At 45.3% G+C, this 19128-nt stretch overlaps 2 protein-coding genes across 2 annotated transcripts; one reads left to right on the plus strand and one right to left on the minus strand.

The window, feature by feature from the left end:
* Positions 1–1142: 1142 nt before the first annotated feature.
* HIF1AN (hypoxia inducible factor 1 subunit alpha inhibitor) lies at positions 1143–11501 on the minus strand. Its single transcript, XM_079900521.1, has 8 exons — positions 11197–11501; positions 10660–10910; positions 7906–8054; positions 5404–5549; positions 4495–4601; positions 4008–4071; positions 3670–3780; positions 1143–2817 (listed from the first exon to the last, which is right to left on the minus strand). Exons 1-8 carry the CDS (start codon positions 11371–11373, stop codon positions 2773–2775), a joined length of 1050 nt encoding a protein of 349 aa, XP_079756647.1. The 5' UTR covers positions 11374–11501; the 3' UTR covers positions 1143–2772.
* Positions 11502–13063: 1562 nt separating this feature from the next.
* On the plus strand, positions 13064–19128 carry NDUFB8 (NADH:ubiquinone oxidoreductase subunit B8). The gene is made up of 5 exons (XM_079900044.1): positions 13064–13189; positions 13454–13580; positions 15066–15165; positions 15618–15773; positions 18044–19128. Exons 1-5 carry the CDS (start codon positions 13105–13107, stop codon positions 18134–18136), a joined length of 561 nt encoding a protein of 186 aa, XP_079756170.1. The 5' UTR covers positions 13064–13104; the 3' UTR covers positions 18137–19128.

A 19128-nucleotide genomic window follows, 5' to 3' on the forward strand; every position in this document is an offset into this window, starting at 1 on the left:
AACCCCCATCTTCCCCTCATGTATCTGCCTTCACACTGCCAGCCAGGATAGGAGTAAGCAACAGAGCAGAAACGTTCTACTCTGCTACGAGTAGAATTTGAGCCTGAACAGCCCTAACCTAGGTATGTGAAGGGAAGAGCCTCAATCTCTTCACTGGGGCAAACGGAGGCAGCAGAACATGAATCAAAGTTCTTAGTGAATATCTAGATCTTCAATTCTACAGATGCAGAAGCATGCTGGGAAAAGTTATGGGACCTATTCAAGGACACACAAGTAACCAAGGGGATCTAGAACTCAGTTTCCCTGTAACTTCTTCCAGAACCCTTAACTCATAATATGGCTTCCTGGCAGTTTTCCCAAGAAGTCTTTAGCTGGAGCGCAGAAGAGCTTTCACCCTGAGCTGTATCTTCCGTATCCTTTTGGGCTAAGCCTGTCTGTACCAGACACTGCCTGCTGCCTGTAGTCCAAAGGAGGAACAGTAGGAGAATCAATGTAGTTTGGTGGAAAAGAACAGCAGGGGGTTTGCAGCCAAACAGTACTAGGTTTGAATCCTGACTGCCACTAACTGCTTATTCTTGAACTGTAAAATGAGAATACCTACCTTGCACTAAAAGCACCAGGCACACATTAGGTGTCTAATAATCAGGGATCACTATTGGACATGAACCCAGAGACATTACCCAAGGATCAGGACCCAACCTGTGAAGGTCCCTCCCCCTCGTGCAGACCTGGGTCGGCACAGCACCCAGAGAGGAGCAGCTGAGAGACCACGCCTCCCTGCTGCACATCACCCACACCTTTAAGGAATGAGCCAGGGATGCAGCAGAGCTGCTGAGAAGGAAAATAATGTGCTATATTTCAAAGTGTCTTTGTGGTCAATTTATCTTCTGTCTGCCTTGTTTTCTTTGCTGCGTTCCTCTTTCCCAAAAGAGATGGAGGGATGGAGATCACTGCAATCACATTTTCCAGCACTGGCTATATTTGAAAGAACTACACTTGAGAAGGTACCATGTTTGAACACCCACACTGCATCAGAGAACCCCAGAATGGGGTACTAAAAATAAACACCCCTCCCCAAAATACACACAAGTGCGCTCATGCACACACACACATATGCATCCTCTCAGTCCATCAGTGCACTGTAACTGTAAACTGAGCTCTGGGGGTGAGAGCCATAGCTCGGACACTGGAAGTAAACCTTTGGCAAAAAAAAAAAAAAAAAAAAGGAAAAAATGAACCCAGAGACTTCCAACTCCTTTTTCCTTCCAGAGAGAAGGGGCATGGAGATGGGAGTGGAGGTGAGCAGACGCAGGGCCATCACACTGCCCAATCCCAGGGGCCCCACTTCCATTATACAGGTGTGAATGATGGCCCTTCGAGTTGTGCAGTGCACAGCTGCCCAGCTGTAAGCTGCAGCCCTGAGAGGGGTTCCCATGAAAAGCTATGAACAGAAAAGGAAATTCCTCTCCATGCTCCACCAGTTGCCCTGACTTCTGAGGGTGTTTGTGGAACATTACAGTGGGGGTCTGGCAGAGGCGCTGGCTTTAAGAGGCAAGGCTACGTTTTTGCCCTTGCCATGAGGTGGATGACATGTGGTGAGTTAGCTGCCTAGGCTTGACCCCATTTTGTCTCCTGAGCCAAGAAGCTCTGCAGACACAGAGGACGGGGCCTGGGCAGGGAGGGTCGGTCATAGGACCTGGAGGCTCTAGCCAGTCGGCCTCAGGCAGGTTGCAGCGAGGCCTGACCAACATCCAATGGCTAAAAATGAGTTTAAAAGCTTTAGACCAGGTCAGGCAGCACTGCCTTGGGGCTCCCGCTGTATGTCCCACTGGACAAGGTTAAGCGGTAGAAACTTGGTAAGCAGAGAGGCAGGCCAGTGTGGACACACATGCACGCACACAGGCACAAACATCCACACACACATCCACACAGAGGCTTGCATCCCTAGAACCTAGAGAAGCCATTGCTAGGATGACTCCTCTGGCACCCAGGACAGAGAACAAGAGCTGGTGCTGAAAGAAAGAAGCTGTATGTGTCTGTAATTTGTAAGTTATGCACAATCCTTGGTTCCTGTGTCCCAAGGCTCTTTTCTGTGTATGGCTTGAGCTTGAAGGTTCAAGTTGGAACCCTGTCTAATTTACTCTCCTAGGAAGCTATTTAGGCTCTCAAAGGCAACCCTCCCCACTCTCCCTCTCCCCATTAGAGTCTCAGTAGCCATTCCCAACAGCCTAGAGCCTCTCTGTGAAAACTGGGAGGGGGCAGACTGACCTCACAGTTAGGATAGCTGTGGCCCTGTTGCCCAGATGCAATGGGCGTCCAAGAACATCTCCTCTCTCTCAGGCTGAGGCACTGAGATTGCAGGAGACAGAGCGGAGAGCCAGAGGTGGCATCCTGACCCAGAAGGAGGGAGCAAGGAACAAGTACATACACGCGTGTGCAGGCATACACACGCACACACATCCCAAGGTTGACAGACTAACACACAACATGATGACAACCAGAAGCTGGGGACTCCACACACTGAATGCAGGACTTTGGGGGCAGAGAGGGAAGGTGCTGGGGCACAGAGGCAAGGGTAAGAAGTCCCTCCGAATGGGAGTGGAGCGCCAACCACCCTGCCTTGCCCCAAACACCTGCCTCCAGGGCCATGGCAAGAGTCCAGTCCATTAAGTGCAGCGTGCAATACTAGCGTTTGGAGTCTCCTGTCCTCATCAATGAAGCGGTGTGGACGGGCTAGCAGTCACCTGGCAGGAGGCCTCGACTCCTGGCAGGCTAGTTGTATCGGCCCTTGATCATTGTGTTCAACAAGGGCCCCACCTGTAAAAAGACATGAGGAGCCAGTCAGAACTGCCTGTCCCCTAGCCCCGGAGCCAGATGAGGTGTGTCTGGAGACATCGATGTCCAGCCAAGGGCAAGGACAAGGCTTCCATTCAATCTTGTAAACCCTCTAACCAACTCTCTTCCTAGCGGTCAACCCAGTATCCTGGAGCATGGCCCTCTCCTCTGGGTCCATCTTGTATTACCTTCCCTCTCACAATACCCTACATTTGTAAGCAGAACCAAACTGACAGACAGAAGGTCAGAGGAGCTAATAATCCCAGACACCCCGAGTGTTTACGTGCATGTTTTGTAAATGTGACTTAAGAATCTTAAGTGATTCTATATCCTGAAAAGATCATTTGTAATTGGGGCTGGTGCGATCTCCCAAGCCCACAGGTGCTCTGAATGCTGAGGCTATCCACAGGACAGAGGTAAGAACATTGCAAATACAAACCTCCCCCATTTACCCAACGGGCCACTGGCACACCTGCATGGGAAGCAGGTCTCAACATTACCTAGAGCAGTCTTGGCACGGCTGGGAGCGTGTGAGTAGATGCTTTACCGCTCGCTTCCCATTCCAAAAGAATCCCCTCGGGGGTCCCCAGCTGGCACACAAGCCCCATGCGGAACATTACTACTAGCATGGAACAGATTATAATTGATCCGCCAGTCAAGCCCAGCTCTCATCAGAAAACAAGGATTTTCTGAACATACCCATAACCTCTATGAAGAAACAGGACAACAGATACTGAAACACAAGAGCTACAGAGACTGTGACACCAATCCTGACTTTCCCTGGTCACTCTGCCCACTGAGTCACAGGAGTGCCACCTTGGGGCAGCCACATACCTCTTGTGGGTTCCCCAAGGCCTCTCCAAGCATCTTCTCAATGTTTCTCATTATGGCCACTTTCTGATGGGCTTTGAGAGGATATTCAATTCTCTTAGGGGTGGGGGCCCCCTGCAAAGGAAGCAGCAGCTCAGGAAATGTCTTTAGCAGGCTTCAGTGTCACCCACTGTTCTTCGCACCATCCTCCCTTAAGAAACCCAGTTCAACCCCACCCTCTCCAGCTCCCCCAAAGATCTAGGAATCACTTCCAGAGATAGCCAACCTCCCCACCCTGCCCCTAAATAATTTATTACACCTACCTCACCCCACTCCCATCTAGGAAAAAAAACCATATTCACCTTATACCAGAAGTTCACAGTGATGGTAATCCCCCCATTTAGTAATGACTCTATGTGATGCCACCTGCAAGAAAATAAACAGGCTCCTGTTTGCCACCAATACTTCTCAGAAGGAGGGATCCTCTGAAACTACGTAGAGTCCTGCTAAGGGATATAATGAAGACAGTATCTTCACACTCATCCTATCAAACACACCCTGAGGCTAGAGGCAGTGGTGTTCACCCTTCAAATACCCAAGAGTCAAGAACAGTTTCTCTAGCCTCAAGCCTCTGGGATCTCTTTGGACTTGAGGAACTGTCATCTTGTCTAGAAACAGTATTGCCATTTCCCCCATGTTCAGTATGCTCATCATCTGGATATGCCAACCTTCCTGTATATCACGTAAGTCCAATCCTGCCACAACTCAAAAGAAGAGACATGGATAAGGCTTTCCAGGGAATGGCAAAGAATGCTCCCTAAAAGCCCCCAGTCCTAGCCCCATCCTCACCAGTACATTGGGATGTAAAGAACATCACCAGGGCCAACCACTGTTTCGTAACCAACCACGTTCTGGAAATTGGGGAACCTCTCGTAGTCAGGATTGTCAAAGTCCACCTGAGAGGTTCAAGAGAAAAAAAAAAAAAAAAAAAAATCAGTCAATCACCAAATTTTTATCAGTAACTTTGGTAGTCAAGAAAGATGCCTTAAAAAAGTTTTTAGAATTTATATCCAGCAGAAGACACAACACACATTAAACATACACAAACTCTCTCAGAGAATGACCTAAGAAGATGGGCATTGTTGAATGTTAAATGATAAAGAATATTAGGCCTCAGTGCTCCTGAGGTCAGAAGCCAATCATCACAGTTTAAAGGTCAGAAAACCTACTCATGGCCTGCAGATCTGAGGAATTAGGACTCATCCTTCACCCAAACCTTCAGAAATTTTTCCCCAAATACATATTCTAACCAACAAAGATTTCTACACGAGGTAGCTAAGCGGTTTTCTCAAGAAAGGAGAGGCGCTCTCTGGTTGGCCACAAAGTCAACCACACACCTCACTGAGATCCAGAAGAGACATTAAGTGACATATCTCAATTCTATTCACCCTTTTTTTTTATCAAAAAGAAGTAGCATCCGTGACAAAAGTAAACAATTATTAAATCCAATGGAGACATATACATTTTGTTCCATGAACTTATAATTCAAACAGAATAACCAGAGTCCACCAGCATCAGTGATGGGGTCTGCCCTAAATATCTGGGGACCACCACAGGGACCTGGAATATATAAACTACATTGTGAAATTGTCCTCTGAGTTTGTCCAAACCTGGCATACCTCCACAGAGAAGGGGAAAGACATGGCAGCCTTGGATCTCAAAGGAGTTCTACACCCTCCTCAGACCACACGAGCTCACCTGGCTCTGTCTGTCACATGGATGATGAACAGGATATGGGTAGAGGCACTCAAACTGATCCGGAGGGAACAAAATGCATCGCTTGTAGCCTTTTATCTGAGCAAAGAAGTTCTGTTGCTCATCATAGTGAGCAGGTGTCACATTTCCTGTAGGAAGACAGACATTTTCTTATTCAGAGGAGTAACTCTACTGCACAGGATGGAACACAGGCCCCAGTGCTGGAGAGAAACCCAGCCTGCCCTCTCAGCAAAGGGTTCCAAATCAAAATTTCAGGCAAGATCAGGGAGACTGTAATTACAACTCTCAGCCAATTAGGTGCTACACTTTTAATGGGTGATAAGTCTAGTAGCAAACATCACTGGCTAAGAGTTCACCATCAATTAACAAAGTAGACTTTCTTAAATGATGACTGCTGCCCTTACTGGAAGCAACTGCACATCAAAGTGATACAAGTACGGCAAAATATACTCTGCACAGGTACACCCCACTTTTCAAAAGTTAGCTTTACATCATTTTGCTTTTACAAAAGACCTACATTTGTACCTGTTTTTGCTAACCGAAAGAAATCCAAAGAGGATTTTCATTTTTATGAAAAAAAAAAAAAAAGCAAAAATATCATTCAGTGTTTGTTTTGCAGCGAGTCATCACAGAGGCAGCAAGCACAAGCAGTGAGAGTGGCACTGCCAATCTCCTCCCCTGGAAACTACACTCAGAATCTCAGCATCAAGCCAGCATCTCAGTATCAAGCCACCATAGCTCTGAACTGTGTCTGTGAGCATCTGTGCTTTATCTCGATTTACTTTGTGCATCCATTAGCAAGATGTGTCCTAAAGTAATTGCTTCTTTGTTTTACATCATCTCGGCTTATACAAGGTTTCACAGGAATGCTCTGCTTTTAGACAGCTGAGGGGAACCTGTACTTGTACTCTTCTTGACTATGGCACGAATTCGAAGGCAGCAAAAAAACGAGAGTTAGAACAACTGAACTGACTGGTATCAGCAATGCATGCATGATCTTCTTTGATGGAGTTAATCAGTCATTTTAAGTTGTACGAATATGTACTTGCTTTGGGTAGCTCTTTTGGAGCTCAAAGATTCTCAACCTCTGCTCCCACTTCATCACACCTGTGGGATTGCAAAACTTCTTTAGATCAACACTGGAGCTGCTGATTCTCATTGAGGGAAGCATATCAGATTCCTGAAGAGAGTTGTATACTTTGAATAAGGCTAATTATTTAAAATGCCATCCTGAATTAGTTCTGCCCTAGCGTATGTATGCTCCATCTACTCTTTGTAAGTGGGGCTGCATCTGATGTTTATCCTTTGCACAATCCTTGAGAGATCAAGGGACCTCTGTAGGGAATGGAGTTTAGAAAACATTCCCCAGGTCTGCCTGGGTGAGCCAAGACAGCTGCTTTCCTAAGTGCAGAGATCCATATGCACCCTCAGAGGAGACTTGCTCTTTCATCTCTACCTGAGGGATCTGTTTCCCTGCTCTCTACACCACAGGATAGGAAGGCAACATAAAAATTCAGTCAAGTAAACAAGAACTTGCTCCTGGCAGGTCAACCAAGAGTTGGTTTCAAAGGGTCAGGTTAAGGGTCAATTCATAAGTTGCACTGCTGGAAACTTTTATTAACACTGGCAGCAAAGGACCCAAATCTGAAGAAAGGACAATCAAAGGGGAAGAAGAGACTTCAGAGCCTAGTGGTGAATGACAATGAGTAATTACTCTCCTTCCTTGTTCAACCCAATTTATTCATCATTTACCAAGTACCTACTATGGGCCTGGCACTGAGCAAGTGACAGAAATAAAAATAAGAATAAAAAAAAAATTAAAAAAAAAAAAACGAATAAGACAATGACCCTGGCTGGTAAGTAGCTCTCTTTCTCCTGATTGGAGTTTAAAGGTTCCTCTTTTTATTTAAAAAAAAAAAAGTATTAATGTATTTGCTGATGTACATGTAAAATCCACTAGCAGGATACACAAGCAACTAATAACATATGGTGCCTCCAGGGAGGGAAGGATACTGAGAGGCTGAGAAATAGAAATGGAAGAGAGATTTATCACTACATACCTATTTACACCTTTTGAATTTAACCCCATTAATGTATTATCTGTTCAAAAGATAAGGTTCAATTTACATTGGAAAAACGTTTCCCTCTTCTACTGGGATAAAAGTCTTCTGAATATAGACAGATCCAATAGAAAACAGCAGAATTTTAGAGATCCCTAATATCTAAATATATATACTCACACAGCAACTGAGGAAGGGAATAGGGAACTTTCTTTTTAGAGTACCTGACATAACGTACGTTATCTCATTTAATCTTCATAGTTAATTATAAGATATTACTGTGTTCATTTTACAAATGAGGAGACTGAGACTTAAGAAAGTTACGTGACTTGTTGAAAGTCATGGAGCGAACAAGTGGTGGGGAAAGGTTTAGAAATCACTTCATAAGACCCCAAGCCATGCTGCTTTCTGAAAGATTTCTTACCTTCCATGCCAATAAGCAGCAGGTTAGAGGTCAGCTGCCCCCAGCCACGCTTTCCCTGTTGCTTATTAATCCAGTTCCAGTTAAAACCCAAGAAGTCCATGACAATCTTCCTGCCCACAGTGTCATTGAGTGTTTGCTGCAGATACAACCTATGTTCCCCAAGAAGAAAATCCCATTAGTGCATGTACACACTGTCCCTGGCATGGCCTCTCATACCTGGAAATCCAAACCCAAGCCCATACCAACATCTCCCACAAAGAACAGCTGCAGTCATGGGACTCTCACAGAACTGAATCCTTACCTATCCTTCTCTGAGCTCTGTTCAACACCAAATTTTATATTTTAGAGAAGTGATTCTTAACTTTTTCTGGGTCACAGTATGACTCCTTTAAGAATCCAAGAAAAAAAAAGAATCCAGGAAAGGATCCCCATAAAAATGCACACATTGAACTTTAATATAATTTCATAGATTTCCTCGAAGCCTACCCACAGACCCTAGAATGATGACTCAGCCTTGTTCCAGAAACTCTCGGGGCGCGAGACATCCCCTTTGGCCCTTGATGGCCATTTCGGCAGCTCGTATTATTGTTCACCAAGAACTAGTTCCCTCCCTGTGAGAGAGATTCTTCCTCACCTCCTTGAAGCAAGGCTTGCTTATATAACTTGCTTTGGCCAATGAGATGTCCACAGAAGTGACTGGTACTACTTCCAAACTGTAATTTTAAGAACCAGTACACACTACCACATCACTTTCCCTCTGCCACAGCAATTGCAAAGCTTCCAATGGCAACTGATGGAGCAATCTGTGTCCCAAAGTGCAAAAGATGATGTAGGTAGAGTATCCAGGTGACCTGAGATGGACATGTAGCATGAGTGAAAAATAAACCTTTGTTGCTTCAAGTCGCTGAGCCCTGGACTGAAGCCTAGTTTATTTTAACTGATTCAGACACCTATCTGTAGCAGCCATCTATAGCTGAAGAAAAATACCTCACTAAGCTTTCCACAAACCGAGGGCCCCTAACATGCCTGAGGAAGGTAAGAAGTTACTTAATAGATATGAAAAGCCAAACACACTCGATCAAGTCCCGAAAGAAACATTATTTAGGGGGCAAACGTGAAGAAAAAGAAGTAATGGTCCTGAGAGCATTACTTCAAAAGCTCAAAGGTATCCCAGTGCCTGGAATCACAATGTTTAAGGCAACATTAATTAAAAATCTTGATAAATTGGAAACAGCTACCTGTTTGGGGACATGGAAACCTCAAGACTCCAATTGCAACCTTGGAATGTTCCCCAGAGATTATGATGTACACATGTTCATACAAATATTTCTCAAGTAACTCTGAAAGAGTCAGGAACACTCCCCAAACAGGAATCTAAGCAATTCCTGTGAAACCTTAACAGTAAATCCTCAAAAGAGCTCAAAGAGGATCCTAACACCCTTCACCCTAGAATCATAACAAGCTGTACAATTATACAATAGAGTTGGTTGGTGCTAAAGTCAGCTGATAGGGCAAATCTTGCAAATAGTAAAAAATTTTCCTTAAATCACCCATAAAGTACAGACTACACCCATAGTTCAGACTTAGGCAAAATGCTCTCACTATAGGAAGCAAGAAACTTAAAGTGACTGAGGAACCAGAGGACTCATGTGTCTTATCTCACGCTCGTTCCATGCATATGTTCAATCAATAGCTTTACACTCCACAAGCATCATTTAAATCCATCTCTCTTCTCAACATTGGGTGTATGTGTGTGCGCACGCGCGCATGCACTGTGGTAAATCTGAGGACATCATGCATGAGATGATTCAACTGAACCAGTCTCTATAAGACATAAAGAACAAATCAACCATAGTTCAGATTCTGGAAACTCTTCCGGTCAAAGTTTCATCATTATGACAATAGCTAAGAGTCAAAAGCCAAAAAAAAAATTTAAAAGTATGTTTCAAATCCTTTCACTCTGCCACATACTACTAACAGAGTCAAGAAGAGAACTGAGGCTGGAGAGTGAAGAAAAGCCCAGGGTTGGGCACCAAATGTGAGACGGAGATAGTCATTCACCATCAAGTACTCAATGACAGCAATTCCCCAGAGGCAACGTTATTCTGTGGGACTGAATGTTGTCTGGAACCTACCTAAGAGGCTCTCTACCTAAGGTAGAGAGAAAGAGTCACTCCCATGTGTGTGTATATCTTGTGTTTGCTACCATCAATTCAATACAACACATCAATATTCTCCCCCGCCTCACCTATACAACTTTTTAGCCTGCACTGCCCCCATTCAAATATTTTAGGACAAAGGCTGCAAACCCATAATCTTAGGAAATCTACTAACACATATTTTAAATTGGCCTCTTGCAGCATTTTAAAAAATATGAATTAGCTGCCCACATTTAAAAAGATTTTAAATAAAAATGCTGATTTCTGGTTTCTCTTGAAAAAAATCAGACTATCTGGCAACCCTGGGGCTGCACTTCAAAATGGAAACAAGAGTCAAGTAATGACTTCGCACTCTGAATAAGGCACATGCCTTCAGCTTCATCACAGCTTTCACCCAAACAACTTCACTCACTTCATTCACCTACCTGACTCTGCTAGGCAAGTGTGACTCTCACTTTATGAAGACAACAAACTTGAGAATCACAGTTCAAGTCTAGTCATTCCATCATCCCTCAAGCTAGAAAACTCATCCTCAGATAAGGAAAGGAAAATAGATGCCCTAGATCCAACGGAAAACCACGACCTGGGAATTTACCTCTCTTCACCTCCTCGCTCCTGTATATCCTGCAGTTTCTCAACAAACTCATGGAATTTCATTTCTTCCCTATTGGACCTCGGCTTAAAGTTCTGGAAATTAGCCATCTTCTTCTCATCATAGTACAAAAACTTGTGGGTGCTGGCACTATACACAGAGAAGTCTCCATTGCCAATATTTTCTTGCAGGTATTCAAGGTCCCATTTTAGGGCAGGATACACAAGATTTGTGTCGGTCAGCACCACAGGCTCCTAAGTGGAAAAAACAAATGAAGTCGTCCCAAGGAACTAATGGGTTCTTGTCCCAAGATTCCAATACTTCCCAACTTCAAAATTACTTCTGTTAACCAGCACGAACCTCGCAAGTCCCATTTTTCCTCGCTTCCCTCTCCATCTCCCCTTAGGCCCTAGTCCACACCACGGCCTAGTCCACAACCCCTCCCTTCCATCACCACTCGCCTTTGACCTCTCCTCCCAATCTGGTCCCTTCCCCCATCCCCCACCCCCACCCCCTCTTCGACGCGGCCCCGCCCCCTACCTCATTCTCGATGAGCTCCTCCGCCCGGGGGTCGCTCTGACTCAGACGCGGGATAGGCCGGGTCGGGAAGGTATAACTGCGCAGTTGGGACTCATCCCAGGCGGGGCCGGGGGCTTCAGCCTCTTCCCGGGGTTCTCCAGAGCCCGAGGCCGCAGCCTCAGCCGCAGTCGCCGCCATCTCCGCCGCTAGGGACGGCCCCACCGGAAGCGGAAGCTCTGCCTATTCCGGGGAAAACACAACGGAAACCATAGAGCTAGGCTGCGAGAGAGAGCGTTCCAGACACTAAGAACGCGGGACCGAGCCCTGGGCGAGCGCCTCCTAATGGTAACCTATAGCTCTACACCCTACGCTCCGCCCCCGAAGACCCGGGACTAGACTTTAGTCCCACTGAATAGGGGTGATCATCGGGTTAACCAATTCACAAATTATTGCTGCCTCAGTGTGCCCAGGCCTACACAACAGGCAAAGAAGGAGGTAAGTTTAGTGGGGCATTAAATTTTACACTGATGGATGGGGAGAGACGCAAACTTGACCCACCTAAGGAAGTCAGAAGGAAAAGCAACTGTCCGATAGATAGACGTTGGGTAAAGATTGCTCCGAAAGCCTCGGCAAAAGATATATGGCAACTTGAATTCTTTCGAAATCAAAGACGGTTTTCTTTTGCTTGGCACCATTTGATTTTTCTGCCTGTGTCACCATCTTACCTTCTTAAAGGCATTTTTGTCTATCTTGACCGAATTAGATCAGTGTTTGCTATTGATTGAATGCAGATGTCGTCCAACCATTCTGAACATCCATTCGATTTTCATTTACAAGAGGGCAAGTTGCTGTAAGGTAGTTCTCCCCAAATTCATATACTGAATAGTATATATCAGTTTTTATTGCTCTGATATATATTTGGTAATGTCTATAATAATGGATTCTACTCCAAAACAGTGATCACCCTAAAACTTCCTGGAAATATGTGTATATTTGTACTGTAAATTATTCAAATCATACTTGTGTAGATAAAATGAACACATATTCATATGCGAACAATAATGCCCCCCCCAATTCTTTTGTTAGGCTAGTGTTCGCTAATTGTGGTTCGGCTTGAAATGTATTTATCCAAGTCCTAGTAAATCTGAGCGAATTCTAGCAAATCTGAGGTGGGTTCAGATGATAGAATTGGTTTTACATTTGTTGGGTTGAGGTGACTGGGACATTCGGATGTAAACACGAGACTGAAACTGAAGAACCAGTTTGGGGGAATTCCCTGGTGGTCCAGTGCTTGAGACTCAGCGCTTTCACCGCCAAGGGCGCGGATTCAATCCCTGGTCGAGGAACAGGGATCCCGCAAGCCGCGCGGCCAAAATAAAACAACAAAAAAAGAACCAGTTCGGGGCCAATTTGTGTGTTGCACCGTGCATCTAACTGAAGGAGATAACTAATTTGGAAAACAAAACAAGAACAAACAAGAAAGACCAAGGGCTGAATTTGAAGAATGATCACGTTTGGGGATGGAAGGAGGAACTGCCAGTGAAGGAGAGGAAAAAGGCAAGCAGTCAGAAAAGAGATTGACAGGCTCCTTTTACTTGTACCGGTCCTGGGGTAGGTGGGTCAGCTGTCCACCTGAGATGCTCAGGTTCTGAGTGCCCGTTATCCCTGGATGCGTCTAAGTCAGCTGAGGTAGAAAAGGGACATAACGATCTGAAATGTCAAAGCAGTGACCTGCTTGTTTTTCTCTCCTTCCCGCTTTCCCTCTCTGCCTCTATCCAACCGCTCATCTTCCCTCTGGCTTCCTAGCACCGTTTAAGCCCCGCCCTTATTGAACCTTTGAGACTTTTCTCCCTTGTCACGTTTGGCCCGGCTCGGCCGCCGTGACAAGGTCTTTGCGCATGTGCGGGGTGAAACGAGAAGAAGGTGAAGATGGCGGCAGCCAGGGCGGGGGTCCTGGGAGTCCGATGGCTGCAGAGGGCATCCCGAAACATGGTGCCGATGGGTGCACGGACAGGTCCGCGAGAACGGGCGAGGCCTCAGTGTGGGAGAGGGGTGCCTGAGGTTTGGTATGTCGGACGGAGGGTGGGTATTGTGGATACCGCGGCGGGCGAGTCCGGGCAAGGGCACGGGTGGAGTTGGTGTATTCAGAAAAACAGGTGGAGGGTCTGTTCGTCCCTCGAAGCCTCGGGCTCCGGTGTCTGCAGCCACCGCAGCTTGAAGCCTTCAGAGTGGAAGGAGGTATGGGGTCGCTTCTGACGTGCCCTCATCTGCTCTCCAGCCTCCCACATTACCAAGGACATGCTCCCGGGACCCTATCCCAGGACCCCAGAAGAACGGGCTGCCGCAGCCAAGAAGTATAATATGCGGGTGGAAGACTACGAGCCGTACCCAGATGATGGCATGGGGTGAGATAGGGTCTGCTCGCGCCTGGGTAGTGATGGGAGAAGTTCGGCTGGGTTGGGTAGCTCAACTCTGACCCTTTTCCCCGAACCTTTTCGTGATCCCCTCAGAGTCAACGGTGTGGGCGCTTTTCTCCGTGGAGGGAGGTGGGAGGGGATGGGTGAGCAGCTGCAGCCGAGAGGACTTCAATTTTTTCCTCGGCTCAGGCTGTTTCCTCAAATGAAGAAGCTGAGGTTTTAATAGCTCCCTTGAGGACCCCTGAATAGCAGGAACCTTCTTTGTCTCCATCCAGAGCGCAAGGTTTCATTTAGATTGAGCATCTGCTGGGCTCAGGTGCTGTCATCCAGGCACGTGACCAGGCTGGAGCTGGATTCCTGTCATGAGAACCGTATTTGTAGATGGAGTACTCTATATCATGTATATGTCTCTTTTAAGAAATATTTTGCTGTTAGCACTGTGGAAGTCGTAGTAACTTTAAAGCAGATTAAATAGCCAACTCCCTTAACTCCAGTTGATGGTTTTGCCCCCGCACCCCCGTAACATCCCTGTGGTTAATTGTCTGAGTTGATTACCATCACCCTCATTTTCTGTCCTAGCATCACTCTTTCAGCCGTGGTTTCAGCAGCTCCTATTCGTCTTGTTGTTTTCTAATCACTTTCTGTGACACATGTCTAGTTGTCATCATTTCCTATGTCTTTTATTGTGTTGTGGACAAGAGCAGCCTCGGTAGCAGTCTGTATAAGTTGAACCTGGTTTTGTTGGGGAAAAATCCAGCTTATCATGAAGACCCATGAGGTGTTTGAGACTTGGAGTTGTATGTCAACTCTGTGGTTGAGAAACACAGTTGCTATGAAAAGTGCTTTTCTAATCTGTACCCTTTTGTTTTCATTCCAATTAACTGGGCGATCTTAGGTTCAGACTCTAAACTTCAGTTTCTTTTTCTGTCTAATGGGGGAAACAGCGATTGATTGTTAAATTCCCTTCCAGCACTAATATTATAACATTGCATGACTTTTCTTCTTTCTGTTGAAAGAAGATAAGAAAAGCTTACATATGTTAAAATGTTTCAGAGTTTGACATAAATTTTTAATGAAAATTTGTGGACTTCCTCGGTTATTCTGTGCTTAGTGAGTAAAAATTGAGATTTTTTTTCACTTATCAAATAACATTTTATTTTATTAATGATAAATTTGGTATTGGAAGGCATTCAGGAAAATGGATCTCTTTTATACCATTTGTAGGAATGTAAACTGGCACAGTCTTTTGGGGGGGAAATTTGGGATATTTACCAGTGGCCCTTTAACTCAGCATTTCTCAATATGTACACCTCAGGGAAAAAAATTGAGATCTTGATTTGAAGGTCAGTTCCCCTGTCCTTAGGGGAGGCAGTATCTCTGTCACTTGGTTTTTCATCTCTGAGATGAGGAGACTGTGAATTGTCTGAGTGAGGCTGCTCAGAGCACTGTCCAGAAGTTCTTGCTGTCTCTCAGGTATGGTGACTATCCAAAGCTCCCTGACCGCTCACAGCAGGAGAGGGATCCGTGGTATGACTGGGACCACCCAGAGCTGCGATTGAACTGGGGTGAACCGGTGAGAGAACCATATCCCATTTCACCTTCCTTCCTTTTCCCTATGTCTTCTGTAGCTCAAATGGCACTTTTCTGCCCAAGCAACACTAAAGTTTTTCTGCCCAAGGAAGCGAGGTCCAGCAATCTGAGATCTGATGTTCCCTGTGTGATGTGTGGAATGGGATGTCTGGGAGTAATCAAAGCTCTGCATTGTAAGAGTCAAAGCTCTGTATTGTAAGAGTTGTGAACTTCTCTGATTGAGCTGTCTCTGGTCAGCAGAACCTAGACATAAGCCAGCATCCAGTCCTGTGGGCCACAGTATCTCAGATGTGGCTCTCAGAATATTGCCCAGGGCAGTAGAATGCCTTTGCAGTAGAATGCCTTTCAAGCCTTCTATGAGGCTCTAATCACTCTGGACTGCATGCCTTTTGCAGGAAGAGCAGTATGTGACAGTGATCTGCCTTTTTGTCTCAGATGCACTGGGACCTAGACATGTATATCAGGAACCGTGTGGACACGTCCCCCACTCCTGTTTCTTGGAATCTCATGTGTAAGCACCTCTTCGGCTTCGTGGCCTTCATGCTGTTCATGTTTTGGGTGGGGGAGACTTACCCCACCTACCAGCCTGTGGTGAGTATCTGAGAAGTGCTCCCTCAGCCATACTTACTTAGCCTTGTTTCCTGAGGGAATGAAGTCTCTGGAGTAGGGATCCAGCCAATACCAAGCTTGACTTCCTGGTAAGGCCTGTAGAGGGTCTTTCCCACTGGCCTGGTACAAGTACCAGAGCATTGCTCCTGCCTGCATCTTGGATCAGTCTGAGTGAGAAGAAACTGTAGGACTAGGTGAGGAATGAGAATGGAGAAGCCAGCTAGTCTTTAGAGTTGCCATTTTGGGAACTGTACTTAACAATAATATTTCAGCAAGTGATCTTTTAAGGTAGAGTCAAGGAATCTCGAGTTGAAAGCTTATCCTTTGTCGGTGTGAAGGGCACTTCCTGTAGGGTACTGGAAGCAATTAAATGTTTACTGCAAGCATGGACAGTTAGATTTTAGAGAATGTAAAGGACATAGAAAATATACTGTCTGTAGAGAACAGACTTGTGGTTGCTAAGGGGGGTAGGGGAGGTATGGATTGGGAGTTTGGGATTAGCAGATGCAAACTAGTATAAATAGAATGGATAAACAACAAGGTCCTACTGTACAGCACAGGGAACTATATTCAGTATCCTGTGATAAACCATAATGGAAAAGAATATGAAAAAGAATATATATATGTATAACTGAATCAATTTGCTGTACAGCAGAAATTAACAAACAATGTAAATCAACTCTACGTAAATAAATTTAAAAAAGAAAGAAAATATACTGTCTAGCTTTAAGGACATTTAATTTGGATAAGAAGAAAATTTAGATACATGACATGAGCAACATTGGAACATATATATAGGAATTTGGCACAGTTTTTGTGTATATATGTGTGTAGTGAATGTGTATGCTGGGGGTATCAGGTGCTGTTAAGGAGAAGGATTATGCTAGATGCTAAAATATATATATTTTAGATGGTGGGGAGAAGTTGAAGAGAACATTTGGGGCAAGAGAAAATAGAATAAAGGAAGAGGACAGTGAGTTAGCTGGAGTGGAATAGGCTTATAAATAGTTCCTAGATAACCAGCTGCATTGGTTACCTGGAGAGCTACTAAAAATTCAGATTCCTGAGCTCTACTGCCTAGAGAGCCTAATTCAGTAATTCCAGAATGGGGTTCTAGAATCAATATTTAACAAGGTCCCAGGTAATCTTGATGTCCTGGGAAATCAGTTGTCGAAGCTGTGTTAAAAAATATGGTGAAGTGAGTTTGATCAGTTAGGTTGCATGGCTGAGGGATCTGGACTTGATGGTATAGTAATGCACTAATTCAGTAAATATTTATGAAGCCCCTATCATGCACCAGGTACAGAAGGTGCTAAGGGTTGGGGGTACAGGGATGACTTGGTCTGCCTCTAGGCAGCAGGGAGCCATGTTGGGTTTCTGAACAGAAGAATGCCATAAAGAAGCCTAGGTTTTTAGGAAGATTAATTTGGGAGTAGTCTACAGGATAGATTGTGAGGAAAGGAACTGAAAGCAGGAGGCTGCCGTGTTTGCAGTTGGCTGCACAGTGCTACCTGTGCTGAGATAATCAATGTCCTAACGGTAGCGTGTGTGTCTGTGTGCACTGACACAAGCCTTCCTACCAAGCCCCCAGGGGCCCCAGGCTGGAGAGTGCACATAGGGCTGGTGTGAGCGCTAACTTCACTTCAGGAGAGCAAGAAACACAGTGTGGCTCTTCCATTTTTCAGTTCTGTAAGCACATCACCCTTTTCTCCTCCCCGTGAGCTGTGTTCTCTGACAGCTGTTTGTTGGTAAAGCCAGCAGCCCCTAAAGCACGTCCGAGCCGTGTCTCCTCTGTGCTTTCCCCCACTGTTGCTCCTGCACGCCTCATTTGCTAGGCCACTTTAGTGGTGGAACCATTAGAGGCTGAGTGACTTAAAGGAGATTGAGTCTGTCTCGACCCCGAGAGAGAGTGGGATGGATGGATGCGTCGTCTCATTTAGAAAGCTCTCCCTCACACTCTCCCTTTCTCCCTCTCTTTCTCCTTTCTCCCTCTCCCTCCCTCTCTCTCTCACTCTCACTCACACACACACAAACAGTGTAGGCACCACTTCTCTTACAATCTAGGCCTTCTCTCTGCCTTGGGCTGAGTGGGGAAGAGGAGTGCTGTCCCTGCTGTTCTAGCCCAGCTGGGTCTGACCAAAGGCTACCGTGTACCCATTTACTGTGTGTGATTCTTCACTCAGAGTGGGGTGTAGCCAGGTATTGGATACATAGATATATGTTGTTCTTGCTGACCTGTGTTTTTTTCTTAGGGACCAAAGCAGTATCCTTACAATAATCTGTACCTGGAACGAGGTGGCGATCCCAACAAAGAACCTGAGCCGGTGGTTCACTATGAGATCTGAGGAGGCTTCGTGGGCTTTGTGCCCCCTAACTGACTCCCTCAATCCTAGAGATTTTACCTTAATGAAATCGCTAATAAAACTTAGTACTGTGGTATCTGTGCCTCATTTCCCCAGGAATAGCCATTGCTTAAGCACAAGAAAATGTTGATTTGCTAATTTCACTGGGAAAAGTAGTTGAGGGTTCCAGTTGTACAGCAGGTGGTAAGGGTAGCTCCTTTCCCCATCTACAGGGTTGTGGGAGAAGGAAGATATGTTCCTGACTTCACAAGTTGGAACAAGATTTATTTCCCATAAAAAACCTTTTTAATAATAAGTGGTTAGCTAAAAAACAATACTCTAACATGTTTCAAGTACATTATAGGATAAATAAGTGTTTTGGGACTGGCCTAGGGCTGTGATTGCCTCTAATCTTATATCTCTTATAAGAATATGTATTTGGGACTTCCTTGGTGGCGCAGTGGTTAAGAATCTGCCTGCCAATGCACGCACGGGACACGGGTTTGAGCCCTTGTCCGGGAAGATCCCACATACCACGGAGCAACTAAGCCTGTGCGCCACAACTACTGAGCCTGCACTCTAGAGCCCGTGAGCCACAACTACTGAGACCGTGTGTCACAACTACAGAAGCCCATGCACCTAGAGTCCGTGCTCTGCAACAAGAGAAGCCACCGTGATGAGAAGCCTGCACACCACAACGAAGAGTAGCCCCCGCTCACCTCAACTAGAGAAAGCCCGCGTGCAGCAACGAAGACCCAGCGCAGCCAAAAATAATTAATTTTTTAAAAAGTATGTATTTATTAAAAACACAACATTGTAAATCAACTATACTTCAATTAAAAAAAAGACTATTCCAAAGCAACTTCTGAATCCTAGACTCTTATAAATTGATAAATTGACATTACTTATGTTTATTAATTAGAGGATAGTCATTGACTTATGAACCTACACATGGCTTTCACTACCTTAATGATTCATCCAAGCTCCTATAATAG

This window comes from Stenella coeruleoalba, assembly GCF_951394435.1.
Source record: "Stenella coeruleoalba genome assembly, chromosome: 16".
Classification (NCBI taxonomy): Eukaryota; Metazoa; Chordata; class Mammalia; order Artiodactyla; family Delphinidae; genus Stenella; species Stenella coeruleoalba.

Bases quoted from the DNA above. Each gene is read 5' to 3' on its own strand.
- NDUFB8 (XM_079900044.1), top strand. From the start codon at position 13,105: ATGGCGGCAGCCAGGGCGGGGGTCCTGGGAGTCCGATGGCTGCAGAGG. The intron at 13,581-15,065 runs GTGAGATAGGGT...GCTGTCTCTCAG, and splicing joins TACCCAGATGATGGCATGGG to GTATGGTGACTATCCAAAGC. The intron at 15,166-15,617 runs GTGAGAGAACCA...TTTTTGTCTCAG, and splicing joins GATTGAACTGGGGTGAACCG to ATGCACTGGGACCTAGACAT.
- HIF1AN (XM_079900521.1), bottom strand. From the start codon at position 11,373: ATGGCGGCGACTGCGGCTGAGGCTGCGGCCTCGGGCTCTGGAGAACCC. The intron at 10,911-11,196 runs GTAGGGGGCGGG...TTTTCCACTTAG, and splicing joins AGGAGCTCATCGAGAATGAG to GAGCCTGTGGTGCTGACCGA. The intron at 4,602-5,403 runs GTGAGCTCGTGT...TGAACCTCTCAG, and splicing joins CATGTGACAGACAGAGCCAG to GTGGACTTTGACAATCCTGA.